At 40.5% G+C, this 22,976-nt stretch overlaps 1 protein-coding gene across 1 annotated transcript; it reads right to left on the reverse strand.

Moving 5' to 3' along the window:
* Positions 1-311: 311 nt before the first annotated feature.
* On the reverse strand, positions 312-22,344 carry LOC149008519 (uncharacterized). The gene is made up of 6 exons (XM_089165179.1): positions 21,671-22,344; positions 21,480-21,586; positions 17,670-18,233; positions 15,466-15,906; positions 14,794-14,874; positions 312-1,522 (listed from the first exon to the last, which is right to left on the reverse strand). The coding sequence occupies exons 1-6, from the start codon at positions 21,808-21,810 to the stop codon at positions 1,431-1,433; spliced, it is 1,425 nt and encodes a 474-aa protein (XP_089021305.1). The 5' UTR covers positions 21,811-22,344; the 3' UTR covers positions 312-1,430.
* Between the last annotated feature and the right edge of the window lie 632 nt (positions 22,345-22,976).

Genomic DNA, 22,976 nt, shown 5'->3' on the forward strand with positions numbered 1-22,976 from the left:
AAAAGAGCCACCCACTCCTCGATTTCAAATGTTAGAATTTCTCCCACTTGCCCTCGCCAAAAATTATTGCCCCTCCCCTTCCATGCCTTCCCGATGGAATATCACCGCTAGTGCTGCCTGCCTGTCCATCCCGACCCATGAAAAAAAAATTTTTAAACCAAAAAAAAAAAAATAATAATAAGCTAGAAAACAGAGAAACTAGTAGTGAAACAGTAACCATGGCAGCTATCTTTAGAACACAAAACATCAATCTAATTTCCAATGCCATCTAAATTATATTCTAATTCCACTTCTAAGAAGCCGACACTGATTTGCTTGCTAGAACTGAAGGAGCAACAACTTCCATCCACTTTAATCCAACCTAATTACAAGTACCTAGCAGGTCCTGACCGAAATCAATCCCCAGTCATCTCTTTCAACAACAAATCTCTCAAAGCAAGATAATCAGTACAGTACTCAGCTACATAGCAATTAGTTCTTTCTTCATCCGGCTCTTCAGGAATGGTAAAGTCTTCCAACAAGTAGTATTCAATCCCAACTGTATTCTAGAGCAAATACAACAAAGAGAACATACTTTCCTTAATACCCTCCACCCTCACCAAGATCCAAACCTTCCTACCCAACCAGAGAATGAACCACCATATCCTCTTTCACTAATATCTAGAACCAACAACCGAAAAAACTGCATCTGTAACAACCGACGACAGCATCGACTCAAACTCACAAGGAGGTGGTGAAGGGTTGCTCGTCCTAAACCACAAATTAATTTGCTGTTCTGTAGAACCCAGAAAAGTGCAGCAGTAGCCTAACTCTGTGACATCCTTCAAGGATTAGAAGATGCTCAGGGATAAAGATGTACCTCAGAAGAAGTATCGACAGAGTTGTTGCAAGCCTACAGAAAGATGATCTTACAGGACCAGTTCCCTTGGCCACGCCAGCTTTTTCACTTCATGCTTTGCAGATTTCCCCAACCTCCTTTAACCATGCAACTTTTTTGTAAAAAAAGCTAGAAAACTTGGTCCAGCTTGTGCATAGACTAGCTTGCTATGGATGTCTTTCCAATGCTATAACAACTAATCTGTTTTTCCTGAATGAAAGCATTTCTCTGTTTTCACATCCAAGAAAAAAAAAAGCAACAATATATCGTAACTTCAAATATTCAGTTGTAAAATGCTCAGACCTGGCCAATCTTTAACTGAATCCATGGCCATGGTGCAATTGTTATAAATTTGAGTTTACGGTACAAACACGAAGGGCGATAGATATCCGAAAGATTTGAAGCTCAATAAATTAAGGCAACATAGAACTTTTAGACAGAACTGCCAGTGCCGAAAATGGGATGAGAAAAACCTCAACACTATTTGTATGGAATAAGAAAATTGATATAAAAACTGAAAACTGGGTACAACGTAATAAACATAACAATTTGTTCATCGCTTGACCCACTGGAAGCTCTTCCTTGCTTTGGCTTTTCCAGGCTTCTTCCTCTCCACCACACGAGGGTCCCTCGTCAAAAACCCTTCTGGAAAAAGACCAACTGAAACGTTAGCATAAGAGAGCAAAAACAATAGCAAACCTGGTATATAAAAAACAGATTATATTTACTATTCCCTAAAAATTCACCATGGAAGATCATGACCTTAGCTATCTATCAATATCATTAGAACTAGGTAAGGATTTCAGCATGGTACTAAAAATAGGCACAAGTAGTTGATTATCTTTAGGGAACCTAACCTGTCTCCGCAATTTATATTCATGTGGAAATGTTAACACAGCCATCTGATGTGAACATAAAGACCCCCTAGCCGAATTCACAAGAGGGCCCCCGAGAATGGCTCCAAGAAACCTCCATGAGCTAGCCGAACCCTTAATGAGGGGTATTTTAGGTATTTTAGCCCTTAATTACCTTTGAATTTAATTTAAAAACTTTTTCAGAATTTTGCTGAGTCAGTCTGAATCAAATTTGGATTTGTTTGGAGTATTTTATTTTGAGTTAAGAATTGTTTGTAAAGGAGTCCTAGTAGTAGTTTAGATAATATCTTATTTGCTATAAGTATTGGATAAGAGTCCAATTCTATATGTAACGGGACGCTATTGGTAAGGAGATCCCAGTTGGAGTCAAAATATGTTATTTTAGGCTATAGAAGCCTCTTCATGCATTGTTATTTTCAGATTTGATGAATAAACGAAAATTGTTTAGGAATTGTCTGAGTGACAAGGTTCCTTTGAGAGGTACCCTGCAGTTGTCTTTGAGAGAGTTTGTAAGTTGTTTTTCAGTATTCTAGCAGCCTACATTCAAGTTCTGAAAATTGAATCACCAAGTCCAGCAAGCTTTCGTCAAGTTTCCAGCAAGCCAACTAAGTTACAGCCCCATCCCCACCACTCCCAGCCTCCCTCTCTTGTCCACAACCCTCCCCCAACCCCCTGCTCTGCTGTTACAGCAATTCAGCACCCTTCCCATAAACCCCACGACATTCCCAGCCCCTTCCCCCAACTATTCTAGTAGACTAGTGCCTGTAGGCCACCCTTCCCTCCTTCCCCACAAGACCCATATCCCCCTTCAAATAGGAGACCCCAATTCCCAGCTCTGTTTAAGCCTTTTCTCCCTCCACTAGGATCGCATAACCCCATTTCCCAGCACCATCTCTACTGTTATTTCTCATAAACAACCCTATTTTCGGGGTTTCAAAATTCCTGCACTTCATGTTCTTCAAGTGAAGCTGTAGAATTCTGAAAAATTCCAGGAAACCCTAAAACACCTATACCTCAATCCCTATGTCTCTGAAACAGTTTCTGAACTGCAGAATTACATGAAAATTTTTCTTATATCCAAACTGATCCTTGTTAGAAAGAAAGGTGGTTTTGATAGCAACCTCACTAGTTCTAAACTGCAAGACAGAAAGCCCAATCCCCAACCCTAACCCTAGCCGAATCAGCCCTAACCCTAATTCTGAGTTTTGAGTTCAAAATTCACATCTGAACTTACAATCTTCAAAAGGATTCAGATCTGAAATTCATCTCCAGCAGGTTTAGATTGCTTAGAAACCCTAACACCCTCTACCTTTTGCTGGAATTTCCTGGGCAGCCACAAATCTAAAGAAATTACAGCTTTAGCCTAAACCCTAGATCTGTGGTTTCCTCACCATTTTTCAACAAGAACCAATTTGAGGCTTCACTAATGTTATCAGTTTTCCCTGTGTAACAACAGTAAAGAAACCATATGGAAGGACCTTTTATCTTATGATTATTCAAGGAAGGGTTAGGAACCATCTGATATTGGAGTCAGACCGTTGGGAATGGCAGGCACCCGTCAGTAGCTACTGAGTGAGCTCCGTTCTGAATTCCAGCATCCTTGAAGAGGCATGCAAACATAGGTCCTCAAATTTGGAGCAATTCTGGTTTATCTTACTCTGGATGCAAGGAATAAAGATGTATTTCATAATATATTCTTAATTCAAACAGCAACCTGAAACCGCCTTTCTCTGTGTTGAAGAAGCACGGGAAGCAGAGGCACCAATGGTAGCATCAGTGCCAGCATATATATTCTTAATTCAAACAGCAACCATAAATTGTTCAGTCACGAAATCTAGACCTAAAACTGCCCAACAAGATGCAGAAGGAACTTCATAGATCTGGAACCAATTGGGAATGAATAGAGAGATGATCTAGAATCAACAGATTTATAGAGAGAAGATCCAGAATCAACAGTTAATTCCATTATCAGTCCTATAGCCCAGTTAAACAGCAAATAAGAGTGAAACTTATTAGAGGCAGTTTTGACAAATAAGGCCAGGCTGGAAGCAACATTTATTTCTCCTTAATCTTCACCAAAATTTGCATCAGGACACAAGTAGAGGCCATAATACAGTTTCTTTGCTCCAAGTACAGTTGAAAAAGAATTCTACTTCAAGAAGGTAGCCACTGGCAGTGGACTGCAATGCAAGCAGATATTGGAATCAATCAATTCAACAAGCTCTAAAAGGATGGCAGTGGCAGATGTTCCTTATTTTATCTGATCTTGGATTTATTAAGGTTGCTTCAATTAGTCTGTTTGGAGAGCTGTAGGCCTTGTCAATTACGATTGAGCAGCTTAATATGTAACCTAAGTATATTGCATATCATGTAATAAACTGTGTAGCTTTTCATGTCAAAAATGAAATCCATATGCAAAACTTGAAACCAACTCTGACCTATAGGTGATTGAATTCTGTTACATTGGTTCATGATTTATTATCAGAGGACAGCTAAAAGATCATTCAATAGTCGCAATTTACTAGACAAATCCACGAACCCAATTAGTAGCCAATGATCCAGAAAATGGATCGACTAGTGGGCTTCAGATTATAGAGTTATTGATTGGTGGGGGGGGGGGGGGTTGCCACAAGAATTTTATACAGGGATAAAGAACATTGCCTGGGTGTGTACGGTAAGTTGCTCCTGTGTCTAGTAACAAGGGTGAGCAAGATGACAGACCTGCCTCCATCAAAAGGCAGAGATTCCTGGGGGCACAGCAGTCATTTTGCTAGCCCTGTTTCTGGGTGCAGGGGCAGTGCACTTTAGCCCTGGTAACATTCTCTTTACCTTAATCCAAATACTTCAAACTCACAAAGGAAAAGAAGAGGGGGGGGGGGGGGGAGAGGAGAAGAAGAATCTAACACTAATAGGTGCCATGATTGATGAAACAGAATTTATATGTGAAAGAGGGATGAAACTAGAGTGCTATTATGAGGATAATAGCATAAAAAGACGAGCTCAATAGATCTTCAAAACAGGGGCAAAACTATGATGAAGGAATTGAGAATAACAATGTGACACCCAAGCTTCACACTGCAAGGTGGATCGAACACCAACCTACCTTGATCAAACACAAGGATTCTCCATAGAGAATGAATGCTACAAAGCAATTTGATTTCAATTGATGAGTTGTGTCTTCACCTCTTACATAAGTCTCTTTATATAGCATTCTAAAGAGACAAACATTAATAGTAATATCCAACTACTAGTTAACACCACCTACCTATTAATAACTCAACTACTACCTGACTCCATGGTTATCAAAGCGTCCGCCTAGGCGGCAAAGCGGTTTTTAAACCGCTTAAATTGTGACCGCTTAACTAAAGGGCTGATTTCTTGCCGCTTTTTTGCTTAAGCACTACCGTTTTGCCGCCTTTTGCTCCATATTGCCGCCTAGATGCTAAAGCAGCCGCTCTTTTTACATTTTGTAATTTGTGCATATTATTTTTTTTTAATCATAATTTATTCTACAATGCCATGTATAAATTTAAATATGTGAGTCATTTTGGAATTGAGGCCCAAAGTGCCTGTAGGCAACAAAATGTGAAGCATGAGTCATATTCAACATTGATAATCAATGAATCATTAAGTAAACAATTAATTGGAAATCGGAATAATGAGATCTATTAATTTATCATGTCGGCACTATTTGGTTAAAAAAAGGGAAAAATGGATACATCAATTCTAATTCCAATTCGAATATTATTCATGTATATTTAACAAAAAAATCCATTTTAAAAAAGTTTGTGAAATAATTTCACTAAACTATAAATGAATAATATTGTTATTCATAATTGTGATTCTTGAATTTTTTTATTTTTTTTATTTTTATGAATGTAATTGTTGAATGTTTGTTTAGTACTTTAGTTTATTATAAAAAGTATTTGTATTAAAAAGTAGTTTAAAAGTAGTTATAAAAATATTGACTAAACCACTTTTGTCGCTTTATTGCCGCTTAGTTGCTGACAAAATGGGCGACATACGGCAGGCAGCGGGGGGGACGACACCCCGACAGACCGCGAAAGGGGAAGGGGAAAGAAGAATTAATCTCTCTCTCTCTCTCTTCTCCGAGCTCTCTCTCTCATTTTGCACCACATACGCCGATCTGACACACGGGACATCTTGCTTCCTTGTGGGAATCACGGGCGACGGAGCCGTCGCAGGACCGAGAGTTTTGCAAACGGAACCATTCTTATCCAAGTAATTTTTCACAAAATGCAGCATATGATGTGGATGATTTTGAAATTAATATATGTTGAATACCAGGACGATCTACGATTTCACGGAGTCGGAATTTTTCCGCAAAGTATTTAATTTTTTATTTTTGTGGGTAAAAATGATATTTTGATTATCTTGTATGATTACTTTTTAAGTGATACGGGGTGATGATGATAGAAAAACAATGTGGAACTCCGGAGCGACATGGACTCACGGAGTGAAATATTTTGACCCAAAATAAGTTATTTTATTTTTCAAAAATATCCCGATATTAATAAAAATATCAATAATTATGAAAAATGCAAAAATAGGGGAAAATGGGGGGAAATGTTTTGAAAATTATGGAATAATTATATAAGTATTTTTCAACGTTGGTTGTGTTGTCCATGTGGCTTCATCGCCGGTTTGATATGGGCAGCTATTTTTATAATTATATCATACAGCAATATTCATAATTTCATATATGATTGTTTATGTGTATAAACAATTATAATGATGTTGTTATTTGTTAATGTTATTTGAATGCAACGAGCATCATGTCCGCTGGTGGGAGTCGAGGGGACGGGTCTTCCCGGGTGGACGGGGACGAGGGACGGGGGGGGCGAGACGGGTCGGGGACAACCCGAGAGATTAGCGGAGGAGGGAGGACCGACCCGGCATGGCAATATTGTACGGCTATTGATGGAGACAAAAATAAAAGCGAGTGTAATTTTTGTCACAAAAAGAATACTCGGGTGGCATCGGTAGGTTCAAGGGTCACATCACGGGAGTTCAAAGGATGTGACTAAATGCCGAGAGGCCCATCCGGATGTAATCAAGTTACTCGGGGATTTACAAAAACAAAAGGGGAAGAAGAAAGATGATCGGAGGAAAGTCAACGAGCACTAGATGATGCGGTGCGGGGCCGCATCATATGTGGATGATTCGGATGATGATAGGGATGTTGATCCCGTTGATGTGGACGAGAGATCGGGGAGGAGAGGGATATGCGGCGGGCCATGGCGGAGAGCGGACAATTGCACCATCGGGAGCGGGATATGGCCGAGCAGAGCTACGGGAGCTGGTCCATCTAGGCCTGCGGGGCTAGACCTCGATTCGGGGGAGGGGTGGTGTATTTGGCATGTTTGGCGGATCACGAGCGGCGGGCCCTCTACATCGGGTTCGGACCGCTCGGTGCCACTACCACGGCAACCATCGATTATCCACGCCGCCGGACCCGACCATGGAGCAAGATCCCTGATACATTCGGGAGAAAAGGGGCCAAGCAGCCCAAGATATCGGTGCATGGAAAGGTATGGCAAAGAAGGTAAAGAAGGCAATGTCAAAGTGGATTTATTACAATCACATCCCAACAAACACGGCACACGGGGTCCATACTATACGAATATGATTGATACTATTGCGCGGCAGGCCACGGATATAGTGGTCCCAACCCTACGAGTTGATGACCACCCTCCTTCAAGAGGAGAAGCAAGAGCTGCGGGAGTATATTGATAGTATGAAACCCTTTTGGGATACTTATGGATGCACCATCATGTCGATGGATGGACCGCCCGACGAGAAAGTCCATCATCAACTTCATGGTATCTTGTGATTGGAGAAGCTGTCTTCTTGAAATCGATGGATGCTACGGTCATACGAAAGACCACGAGATATATCATGGGTCTCTGCAGGATGTGATTGACCGGGTTGGTAGGAAAAATGTGGTGCAAATTGTCCCGACAATGGCTCCAACTATAAGAAGGCCGGTGAAGTGTTGATGGCTTCACCGATTATAACCTTATGTGGACACCTTGTCTTGCACATTCAATTGACCTAATCTTTGAAGGACATTGGAAAAATCAGCATTGTCCACAACACCGTTGAGAGTGCAAGACAGGTAACCAACTTCATCTACAATCATAACGTTGCTTTGGCAATGATGCGGAGATCATGTGGAGGTGAGTTGGTGCGACACGGTCCGACAAGATTTGCGACAAATTTCGTCGCCTTGAGCAGCATGCAAGATAAGAAGTCGGGCCTCAGATCCATGTTTGCATCGCAGGAGTGGTTTGATTGGGCTGGATCCAAGTAAGATAACTATCTACTATTTCATCTTATAAATTATTATATTTATATTATGAGTTTATGATTATCTTGTATGATATTTATTGTCTATTGACTTAATGAGTTTGTGATAATTCAGCACGACCAATGGGCGCGCCGCACAGTACACAATATCATCGATGATTTCGGAGATGTATTCTGTAGTGTTGCGGACCATAGATCCTATAGTAAAGGTCTTGCGTATGGTGGACTCTTCCTTGAGGGGACCCACTATGCCCCACTTGTATGCATCCCTTGAGCGTATGAAGGATGCTATAAAGGCGACAAACCCTAGAGGACATCGGGCTTTCTTAGATATTGTCGATGCACGATGGACAGCTCATCTGATGCATCCTCTTCATAGGGCCGGTAAGTAAATATTCTGGGTTGTTGATTTGTAGTTGTAGTCTTGTAGACTTGTGGGCTTGTAGCATTGTAGGTATTGGTATTTTGGTAGTTGGTACTAATTTTAAGCTTTTTAATTATGCAGCATATTTTCTAAACCCTAAGTATCAATATAGTCAACATTTAGGGTTGGACACAAACCTATTGGATGCCCTGATACGGGTAATAACGAAGTTGGAGCGGATGAGATGGTCCAAAGCACAATGAGGTGAGACATGGGAAAAACGATTAGTGAGTGTATTAATGTTAAATAATTAGATAACCAACAATACTAAGAGTATAGCAGATCAAAGAGAGATGAGGGCAGTGGAGGGGGAGGGGAGAAACCAGGATCCGGAGAACAAAGTAGATCAGGGCTAGATGAAAAGGAGCGACGAGTCAACAATGAGATAAGCGGAAGGGGACCAGGCAATAGTCATCAAACGAAGATGGGGGACGGGAGGCGGAGTGAGAGGAATGGAGTACATCAGCAGATCCACCCCGGAGGAGGAACCGGGGGAAGCGGAAATGACGATACACATAAAGAGGGAAGAAAGCGGGAGCAGGCGAGAAGAAAGGCAAACATCAACTCGAGAAAGAGGGAAGATGACAAGACCAGGGGAGGGACGGGGGGAGCGGAGGACAAGGAGGGAGGCGACAGAACAGCAAGCGCGGGGAAGGGGGAATATGCCGAAGAGGGGACAGGAGGCAGGCCGCCGAGAGGATGGATGATGGCACCAGGCACGGAGGAGCCGAGGACAACAACCGAGACACACCGAGGGGGTGGAGAGATGAGGTGGTGGGGTGGAGGGTGGTGGTGGTGGTGGTGGTGGTGGTGGTGGTGGTGGTGGTGGAGGAAGGAGAGCGAACATGTCACACCGAGACACGGAGCCCCCACCCGGAACGGGAGAGTCATGATCAGCCACCGGAAGATCAGGGGGAATCGGCGTGGCGAATATCGAACGAGGCCGAGCCACCACGGAGGGGAGCGGCCAGACATGAACCGGGATGCGGCGATGCGCAAGGGGTCCAGAGCTGGATGAGTCGCAGGCCCACACCGGGTAGGCCACGGGAAAGGTGCCCTCCCCCCCGGATGGACGATGATAGGGAAAGTAACCCCTCAGCTCGATCACGGGAGCAGGGTCCCCCAGCGATCAGGGAGCAGGGCCCCCTCCACAACGAGTCACGACCAACAAGGGCACGAGGAGCGAGGCATCACCCCAATGGAGTTCACGGCGGGGAAGAGACCGCAAGAACGGGAATGAACAGACAAAAATCGAGAGATGGGAGAGTAGTGAAGTGGGGGGCACAAGGAGACGAGAGGAGGAATGACCACCAGGCAGGAGACGAGCGAGAGTTCGATAATGGTGGATGACAGAACAGATTGACAAGAATGAGACTAAGATTGGAGAGTTAGGTTTAGTCGGGGCTGTCGCGATAGTAGGACATGGGCGATAAGAACATTAGTTTAGGTAATGTTAGATCAAAATAACACACCAATGGTTTTAGCCAAATAGGCTAATCAAACGAAAAGACCAAAAACCTACAAACAGGGGTCGATTATGAACCACCAAAAGTCGCCGATGGCCGTGCGCCGTGCGCCAAGGAGCGACACGGCGACAGGCCATCGAACTATGGTTGATTAATCGCCAAGACGGAGCCCCAATCGCTTTGCCGCTTTAATAACCATGCCTTACTCTTGACAAGGAAAACTCATTTGACAATGACGTTCTTTTATTTTCAAACCATAGCCCTCTTTTATTGACTTCTCAAAAACTAGACTTGGGCTTAGGTCTAAACTATGAAGTTCAACATATGTGGGCTAACTTTAACCAAAAAAAAAGTTTTATGGGAGGGAAAGGGGGGGGGGGGGACTTCAGGTGATAGCTTTAGGCATTTGATGGGCCTAACCATTGGGCTTTTCTCTTCCTTGTATATGCTGTCGATTCTGCATCAACTCTCCTCGGCTTGAAAACATTTGTCTCCGACGAATGGATGAATGATATGTAACGCTCATACCAATCGGGATCGAGTTTCACAAGATTATTAGCATGAATCTAAGTGCTATCATGTCGTGGACCATAGAAAAAAAATTCGAGGGAAACTCAAGTTTCGACTAGGTGAAAATGGGAAACCTAGGTGGGAAACTGGAAAATTTTGAGGAAACTTAGGACTTTTTTGTGCAAGTTTCGACAAGTTTTAGGAGTATTTTAGGGTGGGACTTTGCATTGAAGAACACATTGTTTGTATTTTGCTAAAAAAAATCAATGTAGATAAGTCATTTAATGTACATAACATCAATATAGAGTTATCTGAGAAGTACATTATAAACTTAACTACAAGTACATAACATTCAATATATAATTTCTACCTTCAAAACATCAAATACAAAGTAACTGACAATAAAAGGTAAGAACAACTCAGTGCCAAGAGGAGTGCCTCGGTGGATCCATCCTGTGAGCTAAGTAATACTATGCATGTAACATCCTCTCCTCTAACCAACGAACATAGACATCCCATGACATTTTATGCATATGATTGCCAAGGTAATCAACAACTGTAACTTTATAAATCTGGTCATCAACATGCCTAAGATAACCAGTCTGAGGGAATACGAAATTTTGATAGGTAAGTCTAAATGGAGGGGGTATTCGAGGAAACATGAAAGAAACAAAAAAATTGAAAATATGGAAAAGCTATGAAACTTGCAAGAAAAAGTCTTAGGTTTCCACGAAATTTCCCAGGTTTCCATGAAATCTCCCAAGTTTCCACGAAATTTCCCATCTTTCCCATGAAATTTGGGAATTTTTTTTCTCATGAACTAGCCGGTTTAGCTGGGTCAAACCAGGTTTCAACAAGTTTCAACAGGTTTCGAGGTTTCGACAAATTTCAACGGTTTTGATCGAAACTTGGGATTTTTTTCGGTCCCCTAGTTTTCCATTTCGAGGTTCTCAAAATGGGAAATTTCGGTTGAAATTTCACAAGTTTCAATGGAATTTTGTTATATGTCGTGGACAATTCTTCCATTTGAACTTGCCCTTGCCTTGTTTTAAATATCCAATAATAGGTGCCATGATTGCACTGAAGTTCTAAATGACTCTACTGTAAGACAATGCAAGTCGATGGAAATTACGAGCTTCAGTGATGGTCCTTGGGTTAGGCCAGTCGATGATGCTTTTTATCTTCTTTGGATCAACTTCAACCCCTTGTGTCATAACCCTCATGAAGGCGCTAGGTGCATTCATCAAAACAAAAGGCATGATTTCCCATCTAAATAGGCCAACCTTGGTTTTGAAGTCAGTCTTCCATTTGTCTTCAGGTCTAATACAAATTTGATGATAGCCACTTTCGAGGCGAAAAAATCTTAGCCCCGGACATCATTTCTAACGTGGCATCAAGCCGTGGTATAGGAAACCTATACTTGACTTTAATTTTATTGATTGCTCGATTGTCCACACACTTACGCCATAAGCCGTCCTTCTTTGGAGTGAGTAGTGTCGGTAAAACACATGGACTTAAGCTCTCTTGAATGAATCCTTTATGTAGCGACTCATCCACCTGTCGTTTGAATTCATTGTGCTCTGCTAGGCTAAGGTGATAGGCCGGTAGGTTTGGTAACACCAAACCCGATACCAAATCAATGGCATGCAAAATATCACACATAAGAGGTAGCTCATTAGGCAACTCATCAGGAACCACCACAGGAAAATTAGAAAGCAACTCTTTGATAAGTGGAGGGAATGTCACCTTAGGTTGAGGGGTAACTTCTCTCGTAACAAGAGCCAATACCAGCCCTGTGTTATACCTAGTGTGAATGAACTCCTGGTATTCAAGCTTTACCTTTTGAGAGTCACCAACATGCTTATTGAATGTAGGTTGTTCTCTAGTGAAATAACTTTGTATGTGCTCTTCGAGGGTTGGTAGCACAACTGGAATCCTTTGGGGCCCTCTCTCTGTATTCTTTTGGGTAGGAAAGTTGGCTATAACGGGAGTTGGCTGGGATTCTTCACCAAGTGGAGGGTGTGGAACATGAGTAGAGGCAACAACTCTAGCCTCCATTGCTGAGAACCTCTCTCCCACTTGCTTGTGCTTTGTGGTGATTTGGTTGCTCAATTGTTGCAACATCCCCATCATTGCTGCCATAAGGTCAGTATCCAATCCAGAAGTTTCACTCCCTATCATGATTTTGATACCAAATAATGTAGTATTGTATTTGATTGATCAAAACAATAGCCAAATAGGACATTTGACAGGGAATCAAGTTCAAAGTTGATAGACTTAAGATAAAACATAATTTAGATGTGAAAGAGGGTTGAAACTAGAGTGGTATTATGAGGATAATAGCATAACAAGACGACCTCAATAGATCTTCAAAACAAGGGCAGAACTATGATGAAGAAATTAAAAGGACAATATGAGGGAATTGAGAATAACAATGTAACACCCGGGCTTCACACCGCAAGGTGGATCAATTTGATCAAACACCAATCAAACACAAGGATTTTCCATAGAGAAGGAATGCTAACAAAGCAATTTGATTTCAATTGATGAGTTGTGTCTTCACCTCTTACATAAGTTTCTTTATATAGCATTCTAAAGAGACAAACATTAATGGTAACATCTAACTACAAATTAACAGGACCTACCTATTAATAACTCAAGTACTACCTAACTCTTGACAAAGGAAAACTCCTTTGACAATGAGTTCTTTTATTTTCAAACCATAGTCCCCTTTTATTGACTTTTCAAAAACTAGACTTGGGCTTAGGTCTAAACTATGAAGTTCAACATATGTGGACTAATTTTAACCCACTAAAACAGTCCTAGCCCATGAAAGCCATGGGTTGATTCAAGTGATAGCTTTAGGCCTTTGATGGGCCAACCATTGGGCTTTTCTCTTCCTTGTATATGCTGTCGATTCTGCATCACTTATTCTCTAGCCAAAAAAGTGAGCGGTTAGGGCAAGTAATTCCCAATTACAACTGGTCTACTTCAAGGGCCAGCCGTAAGCCCTTATCTATATAGACCATCGGTGACCTAATCTAGAGCATCAAAAACAAGGCTTTGTGGTACATGGTCTTCGCTGATGAATTTTTTTTTGTCGATGAGACAAAGTAGGTATTAATGCTAAATTCTAGCTATGAGATCAACTTCAGAAACAAGAGGCTTTAAGATTAATAAAATGCAGACAGATTATATGAGGTGTAGTTTTAGTCATAATCTGATGGATACTTACATGCTATGAGTTTACAAAAGGCATACTGCAAAGTGATTGTTTTAGATATCTAAGCCAATAGAAATAAAATGAGGTCTCTCAAAAATAACAAAGGTGACATAGAGGATCATGTTTCAAATAGTCTTAAAGTGGGATAGATTTAGCGGTAAGGTGTGTCGGAGTGCAACATGACCAACATATTCCTCAAAGCTTAAAAGAAAGTTCTAAAGTGCTGTTGTATAAGACAGGATGTTGGCCAGTTATGCACAGAAGAGATGAGGACGTCAAGAAAGATGTGTGGAAAGACTACAAAGGATATAAGTAGGAAATGATCACATCAGGGCCAACTTCAGGAGTTGCACCATCACTAACACGCTTAGTGAGAGTCATTTGAGGTGTGGTCATGTACAACAGAGGCTTAGGGACACAAGGGCCCAATAAGGAGGGATATGACCTCAACTGAATGAGCTAAAAGGGCAGGCCTAAAATAGCCATAGAAGAAGTTGTGGAAGGCATGCATAATCTAGTTCATATACCAAGTATGATCTCTGATGGAGCACATTGGGGGTTGCGACTCTGTCCTCCAATATGATCTGTAGCTGACCTGATATACTAAGGTTCTCCAGATTTGCTGAGTTGTGCCTACTTCCTCTTACTTTGACCATTCATTTTTCCATCTTTCAATTGGCGTTACCATTTTTCATTTCCCCATCCTACTTTTGCCATCTCTTTGTTACCCCTTATTGTTCTGTCCCAACTTTCCCCACCATATCTTGTTTGGATGATTTGATCCACGTAGTCAATCTCACTACACTGTGATAAGGCTAAGTTTGTTGGTTCTTTAACAAAAATACATTTTCAAATTTATACAAAGAGTAGGTATCATTTTTAGACATTCTTTTTTCCCTTAAAGACCCAGGTTGCCCGTGCCAGACAAAAAGAAGGGGGGGGGGGATAAATAACATATGTCAACTCAAAGACTAAAGAGAATATAAAAATAAATCTCTTGGGGTTGACTATGAGAATCCTATTCTAATATTCCACTCTAGGTCAAATGGAAGAAAAAGTGAATACGAAATAAACTCCTTTGGGCTTACCTGATTTTAGGAATGGACGTAAATCAGGTTCCCACCTTTCCAAGGCCCTGCTGACCCCTAGGCGTATTGCTCCAACTTGTCCTGATTAAAGAGAAAGTAATAAAAACCAAGCATTTGGAAGGACTACAATTAAGCCATGTCAAGAACATAGAAAGTCCATGGCATTTCATGTGTTAGACAGAAACTACCATGCCCTGAAAGGTAACAAAGGATTAAGTTTGTATTTTAGCAGATCATGCTCCAACACACTTAATAATGATTTTTTCCCCTAAGAAGTAAAGGGTTTTTTACACGCTTCAGGCCCAAGGTATTGCACATAATACCAACTTACAGTTTATGCATGCATAGGATTAAATGCAGACACAAATTTAACAATGAACTGATATGCAGACAACATAAAGCTAACAGCTTAGTTGGTCTATGAATCTGATATGGTCAGGTTAGGTACAGGGCAGTCAACAGGCCAACATGTCTTGATTGTCTGATCACCTGTTATATTCAACAGGCTCTATTGCACTCTATACAGCATCTCTCACAAGGAACACAAAAATGCAAGGAGGCCAGAGAAGACATGTGGAACAAAGTGAAGCACACTTACAAACTTACAATAGGAAAAATATTGTCACTCCATCAAACCTGCAGCTCTTTATGGATCAGATAGATGATGCTTACCTGAGACACCACCCCCCTTCACTGTGCAACTGACGTCCCAAAGACCCAAGGTCTTTGTCTCAGAAAATGGCCGAAGGACATCAGCACGATGGTCAAGAAGTGGAAAGTATACATCAAAGGCTTTATCGTTGATAATAAATCGTCCATCACCAGGTTGAATCCACACACGTGCAATACTGCACTTCCTTCTTCCTGTTCCATAAGCCCTTCCTTTTTCATCAACTTGCCTCACTCGTGCTTTTGCAATTTCTTCTTGTTTCTTGCGCTCAATTTCAGCCCTTGTGGATTTTCTCTCGTTCTTTTCTAGACGTATATCTTCAATTTCTTTCAGAGGAGGCAACCCCTCGATACCTTCAAAGTCCTTTAGAGCTATCAAACTGTCCAACATTTCTTCAGTAATCCCTGATGCTGTAATAAGGTCTCCAAATGCACGGTTTGGACCTGCAATCCACATGGTCGCCAATAATACCTTTATTTTTGTGAAGAGTGCAAGGAATAACAATGTCACTAATACAGATAGATTCAACATAAGTATAGCATCTTACACATCAATCTAGATGTGTATACAAAAATGAGAAGGAATTCTGACATTGCTCAAGGATGAATGGACTAGGATGACCGACTTTGGAGACCCAAGTTTAGATGCTAGAGGCCCATCTGTTGAGAGAAATTGTGTGCCAGTAGTTTTGTAGTTTCTTCACCTGAGATGTTGCCTAGAATGATAAGTTTCTATTTTTAGTGGCTAGAAGTCCATAATAAGCACATCATAAGTCATAACTGGTTTCTTTACCAACAGTTTCCAGATTTAGTTGAGTTAATTTGAAATCCATTAAACCAACTCTTTCATTAGACTAGGACTCTTTCATAACTAAACAACAACCAAAACCCAAGAAGTCTCAATTTTTCAACAGGCTAGGTCACACCTTTAAGACAATTGAAACTCCTAGATTTCAAGCCAAGATATTGACCTTGTCGTGAGATCAAAACTCTAAAACAACACTTGACCCTCCCTTTCCATCAGCAAAACCCTCAAAGCTCAGAGAGCAAGTTCATTAATACCTCTATCTTACCCTCTTTCTTTCTCTTTTTGTTTATTTTATTTTGAGTCTGCATCAGTGTTCTGGGGGTGGGCCTAAATATTACGGATCTTAGTTGTGAGTGTCCATAACCCCTTGATTGGAAGGTAAGCCAACACCTAGGAGGAAATATGATCAAATTCTTCTGCCCCACAATACCTTATGCTTTTTTTCTTCCTATGCTCCGACTACTTTAAAAAACCTAGAATATCCCTCTCTCAGGAAACCAACAAGTTTGGTGGCTTTCTGATAAAGAGCGTTGAAATTTAAGTTTCCCTCAATTGAGTTCTAAACCTACCATATGAAATTCCAAACTTTTTTCAATTGGTTAGTTTCTTTCCTACATATTTCAATTAAATGAAGCCCTAATTCCTTTATCAGGCCCATCCCGGTATTTAGAACTGATGATCCCTTGACTATATCAACTGTTACCGTTTCCAAAAGTAACATATATCAACTGTTACTGTTTCTTGGGGACTAAGCACTGAAGCTCCACAAAAGCAGGTAAAAGAAAGATGAAAAAGAGTACAAACCAAGAAAAACTAGGATCACAATCCAACCTCAACATCTCTTAGGGAGCACTTTCAGCTACTGAAACCTACTTGTACCCACACTCCAAAAAGCAGCAAACTTTTACTAGCTCCATAACTGCAACACCACCCATCCCCTTGCAAATTCAACCCCAATCTCTTCCTGTACCAATAAGAGAGGAGAAAATACAAAACAAGAAAAACAAAGCAAAAAAATAGTTGCACTGAAGAACAGGGAAATGAGAAACTAAACTCTGGAACTTAACAAGAAAGAATATTCCCTCAATAACTCCATCTCTTCACTTGTATGGCCTAAAAGATAAACTTCAATATACCCTACCTAACAAAAGAAAAGGGAATTATAGAAAGGATCACTTTTCAAAGAATGCCATATAACATTGAGGACTCTACGAACGTGATTATAGAAAGGATCACTTTTCAAAGAATGCCATATAACATTGAGGACTCTACGAATGTGATTACAAAAATCCCACACATTTAACTGAAGACCCAAGGCCTACAAAAGATAGCTTCGGAAAAACATAAAGCATCCTAGACAGAAGTAATAATGAAAAAAAAAATATATTTTTTAGCTTACCTTTCAATTGCAAAGAAAGTTCTTCTTGTTCATGCTCAAGCTGCTCGTCCTCCTCAGTTCTTTTGCTCTCCAGCTTCTCGTCTCCAATACCTGAAAGCCCTTCAACACTCTCTCCGATGTCAAAAACCTCTTCTTTACTTTCATCACCAAAGTCCCAGGGAACATAACCCTCAGCAGTATCCCATTCATCGGCTGTGCCACCCTTCTTCAAGCCAAACTCCTTATCAACATCATTGCCTGTGCCACTCTTCTTCAAGCCAAACACCTTATCAATATCCTCAAAAATATCACCTTTCTCAGTCGAATCTTTCAACCATGACTCGTCACTAGCTTTAGCTACCTCAGGAGGGACACCATTTACATCAAGTACATTGTTGCTGTCTGTAATCCCAGACAGATCACCGTCAATGTCTTCATTGCCAAATATCTCATTGTCGTCTTCACCATCTGGTGAGAATTTCCACGAACTTGAGCTAGTTGGACCTTTATTACCATCATCTCCATCCTTCCCCCCACTGCTAGTGAAACGAGCCTGATTGAGAATGACACAACAGCTGTAGTCTCCTACAATTAGTACAAATTTGTTAAAACCATTAAAGGAGATAAAAATCATATAGAACTCAAACAAATAAAGTCAAAAATTTCTTGTACTTGGTGTTCGTTCAGTTAGGATAAAACTATAGTGAAAATCAAATTATTAAGGTCACCAACCTTATTCCTTTTGTAACCTTGCATATTTTCAACTACCTAATTCTGAAGTTTCATTAAACAAAAAAAACAGTAAGGAACTACCAACAGCCATAGATTTGCATTGGACTCCATAGGCCTTCATTGTGGCTAATCAGATCGGCAAACAATTTTCTCTGTAAGACAGCAAACATTTTTTAGCAAACAGGCCTCTGCTGAATTCAAATAATATTGGGTGGCAGTGGTGTACACAAACATAAAGATCAAAGGTTCTGAGGCTTTCTTTAACCAGCCAAAACTGATATACGGACGGTGGGAACCACATCGAAACTTAAGGATCTTTGGGTGCAAAACTCGATATGTGATGGGCTGGTTAAAACTTGCTAAAACTGTGGAAATTGGCTAACATTGATTAGAACTTGACATTTATCAGTCAAAACTACCAAAATTTTCAAATTATTGGTTGAAACTTGTCGAAACCTAGCCCTTCTAAAACTATTCATGGTGTCATCTCAGTTACTTGGGAAACGGAGATTGAACCAAAACATTGGCCCATATCGGTCAAAGCTTGAACAACAAGTGATAGCTAAATCACACGACTATAAGTAAAAGATACAGACAGAAAATCATTAAAGCATCATTTTGCACTTACTTTTCCAGGCATCCCTATAATCCTCTTCTCCTTTTTTTTGAGCCTCAATCAAGAAACATATGTGAATTTCCTCAACTTCAACCTGTTACCCCTATTATGTAAAATTGCCCATAAAACAACTTTACCAACAACTTAAACTGCAGAGTGTATTACAAGATCACCTGAGTAAATACCTAATTCCCCTAACTGGTGTGATTTCAAAGTTGTTACTGAGCATTGCCATATAAACATTACCCACTTTGCCACTTAACTCTCTTAGAACTTGTTCTTTTTGCACCATAGGTGATAAGTCAAAGATAAACATTTTATTGCACAGGGAGGTCAATAGATTCCTTTGGACCACTGAAAGATTTTATGGAAATATTTTATCTCTGCTAAATTTCATTCATTTCTTTCGCATCTTTCATAGATTGGGTATTGAAACCAATGGAATTGCCAATATAATCTACACATTGTTCCTCCTACTGTTTTACTCTTCAAGCAGGAAAGGAAAGGGGGAAAAATTCAGCTTCTTGAACTTTCAACACATTTGGGACTATCTCATGACAACTGCATTATTTTGATATTATCCACAACAGATTGTTCCATTGCTACTGACTCACCTTCACAACTTGGAATCACTCAGCAAGGTTTCTACCGCGATAATGTGACTATATGGGACAACTTTCAAAATCTACTTAACTCAATTCAGAAATCTCTTATCCCAAACTTATGAATTTACACAAATAACATATCTCTACTCAACTCTATTTAAGGTTGTATTAGTTTTTTTTTTTTGGATGAATAAATAATTTAAAATACGAAAAAAGGAAAACAAAGCGGCCTTTAAGAGGAAGACCGAAGAGAACAGCTAAGACCCCAGGAGACAACAATAAGTCTGTTCCTTGAGGTATCATCAATCAGGGGGAGGGGAGAAATTACAAGTCTAGAAGAAACATCAAAGAAGATGGCATTCCAAATCATATCTTTGGAGCAGGATTTGGAAGTCCATCTTCGGAGATTACGCTCCCACCAAACATGACGGACAGTGGCACAAAACACGAGCTTACCAACCCGGTCACAAATGGTAGTACCTAAAAAGTTTCTCAGAATCCAATACCAAACACTAGCGAAACTAAAGGAGTGCCTCGAGCGAGGCCAAATGGAGATAGGGCTTTTTCCCAAATAGATCTGGAAAAGGGGCAAGAAAAGAAGAGATGGTCAAGGTCCTCCAAGCCATTCCGACAAAGGATACAACTTGGGTTTACAGGGATATGGCGGCTATATAGGAATGACTGGGTGGGTAGGGCAAGGTCAAGGGAATGGCAGGGAATGTGGCCTTTGAACCAAACCAGGGGGGCCAAGGGGGTCTTGGGTATGGGCACGGAGAAGGTTGTATTAGTTGCTAACCTAAAAGTGTCTATGTGCTTACTACTAAACGTTCTTCTAATTCCTCTGATATGCACCTTACCAACCTTCGTAACAATGCATTTGATGGCCTTCATAGAGGATGCCCAACCCACATCAAACCTCTCTCGTCACCTCTTGGAGCCACTTTTGAATTACCTCCAGTATGTTCTTTTACTATTTCACTGTTGCTCCTTAACCAAGGTAATGGAGGAGGATTGATGTGCCAGGTAGGATGTTAACATCGTGGAAACCAAAGCCAAGCCTTTACATGATCCATAAGACAAAGAATCTACCACTAATGTTATAATTCTAGTGCACCGCAACAGTAGACCAAGTAAATACCTCTCCTTATAATGCAAATCAGCTGTCAACCAGAGAAGAACCACCAAGAGATAAATTGAACAGAATAGAGTAGAAGTGAGCCTTTTGGCCAAAGTGAAGATTGATGAAATGGGTAATAAGTGCAAGTTCCTCAAACCACTGTTCCCATCTATGTCTCTACTCTGGTTGGTACTGATGCCTACTACTGTACCCAACATAAAATTTATCAAATGAAGCAATAAATTGAATATGATTGTTATCATTCAGTATTTGATCAAATAGTTGGTGTACCATATAAATATATTTATGACTCCTACTTGAGTTAGGATGGTTGGCTAAACACGGTTTCTGTGCTGAACATTTAAACAAAAACAAGGGTTCACATTTCATTCTTATATAGAAATATCTACTTCTCCCTTTTTCTTTTTTGAAATATCTGTTTCTTTGATAACAATTTCAGTCAAACAGAGCTTCACAAACCCACTCCAAGATTCTACCACTGAAGAAGGAAGAACACACCCGCACCCAAAAAAAATAGCTCAAAGAAGTTTCACATATCCAAATAAAATCATACGTTAAATTAGAAAAGCATTCCAACGTAAACCACAAACAACCAAAATCCTCAGACCTATTAGCGCAACTACAGAAAACAGATAAACTTCAAAGTTGGAACTGTTATATACATGTTGAGGAATTCAAATGCAAACCCTTAACGTTCCGCATACAAGCAGGAAACCCAGGAACAATGAAGAACCACTCACCTAGAATCTTGTTAGAAACGAAATAAAATCCATGAGATTTCAGTGACAAAGTCCTCGGGCGAGCTGAAGGCATCAAAGATCCCGCACCGCCCAACTCCATTGATAATCTATTAACCATCAATCAAATAAAAAAAAAAGGAAATTAAAATCTAGGAAGACCTCCAACAACAGAAGATAGACCAGCACCTCACCTTGAAATCCCATGAATGCTTCTTGCGAAATTAGACGCGTGATATTGATAGCCCAATGACGCATTTTTGTGAAGTCTAATAACGAGACACTGAGATAGAGAGGACAATCTCAATCTGGAGAAAATGGTAGAAGCAGGCATCGTGGTCAAAGCTTTCCAAAGTTTCTTCGCTCTGGCCTTCTCGCTTTTTGTTTCTCTCTATTCTTCCCCTCAAACACCACACCTGAGACTAACTTCCCACGATTATCCCTACCATTATCATTAATAGTCTGTATCTAAAACTTTCGACCCACATCCAGAAAAACCATTTCAGTCCCAATTGTATCTACCAATCCACTGTTATACCACACAATAGTTAACACAGCCCTTACTGAAGTCGCCCCAAAGCTCGACTCACATGCCCAATATCATGTTCCTTTCTATCGATTATTTCTCTCCCAACTCTTCTTCCCACCTGATAAGATGCTACAGGTAGAAATGGAAGAAGGAAGATGGAAGATGGAAGAGGCAGGCATCAACTGTTAATGCTGGGTTTTTGTTTCTACTCTATCCCCTAAAACACCACCCCTGAGACTATGGAGTCTCAAATAAGGCCTTCCACTTTTCGGATAAAAAGCTTTTCCACTGGTTGCTGTTATTTGCCATTTGCCAGCTGCCGCTGGTTGACGGGCACTACTGAAACATTAGGGTTCTGCGTCTGAAGACTTTTTTTTTTTTTTATTTTTTTGTGATCACGTTAAACCTGTTAACCTGCCCGATTCTACCGTCCAAGCTAGAGGTGAACCCTGATAGACATACAAGGCTAACCCTATAACTCAAAGTATAGATCTTCTATCACTTGAAAATTTCTTAATATAGTGGATTCTTTAGGCCGTTGGTATTGTCCAGAGCTCAGAGGTGAACCCTGATAGACATACTAGGCTAACCCTACATAACTCCCATAAATGTCTAGAGAATTCACATATTTCATTCCACACCAATCACTTAATTTTATAAATTAACCTTCAATTTGAATCTATAAATTTGGATTCTTCATACAAATCAAATCTCAAAGCAAAATCCTCTTCTTTTACCTGAGTTGGAAATTTTCTTCCCCATGTAGTTTGAGGATCCAGATCCAAATAAATCATCCCTGACTTTTTATGGTCTTACTCTAGACTCGTTTGGGTTTGGTGCTCTAACTTCCATGGGTCCAAATTCTTAGATGCACATGTTTTGATATCGAGTGTTGTTGGTTAACTTTCACTTTTGGGGCAGTTGGCTAACATCGCATTATTTATTGGTGCATGCATTTCACATATGTGATC

Source organism: Hakea prostrata, chromosome 8 (assembly GCF_041222555.1).
Source record: "Hakea prostrata isolate BN-2017 chromosome 8, UWA_Hpros_2, whole genome shotgun sequence".
Lineage (NCBI taxonomy): Eukaryota > Viridiplantae > Streptophyta > Magnoliopsida > Proteales > Proteaceae > Hakea > Hakea prostrata.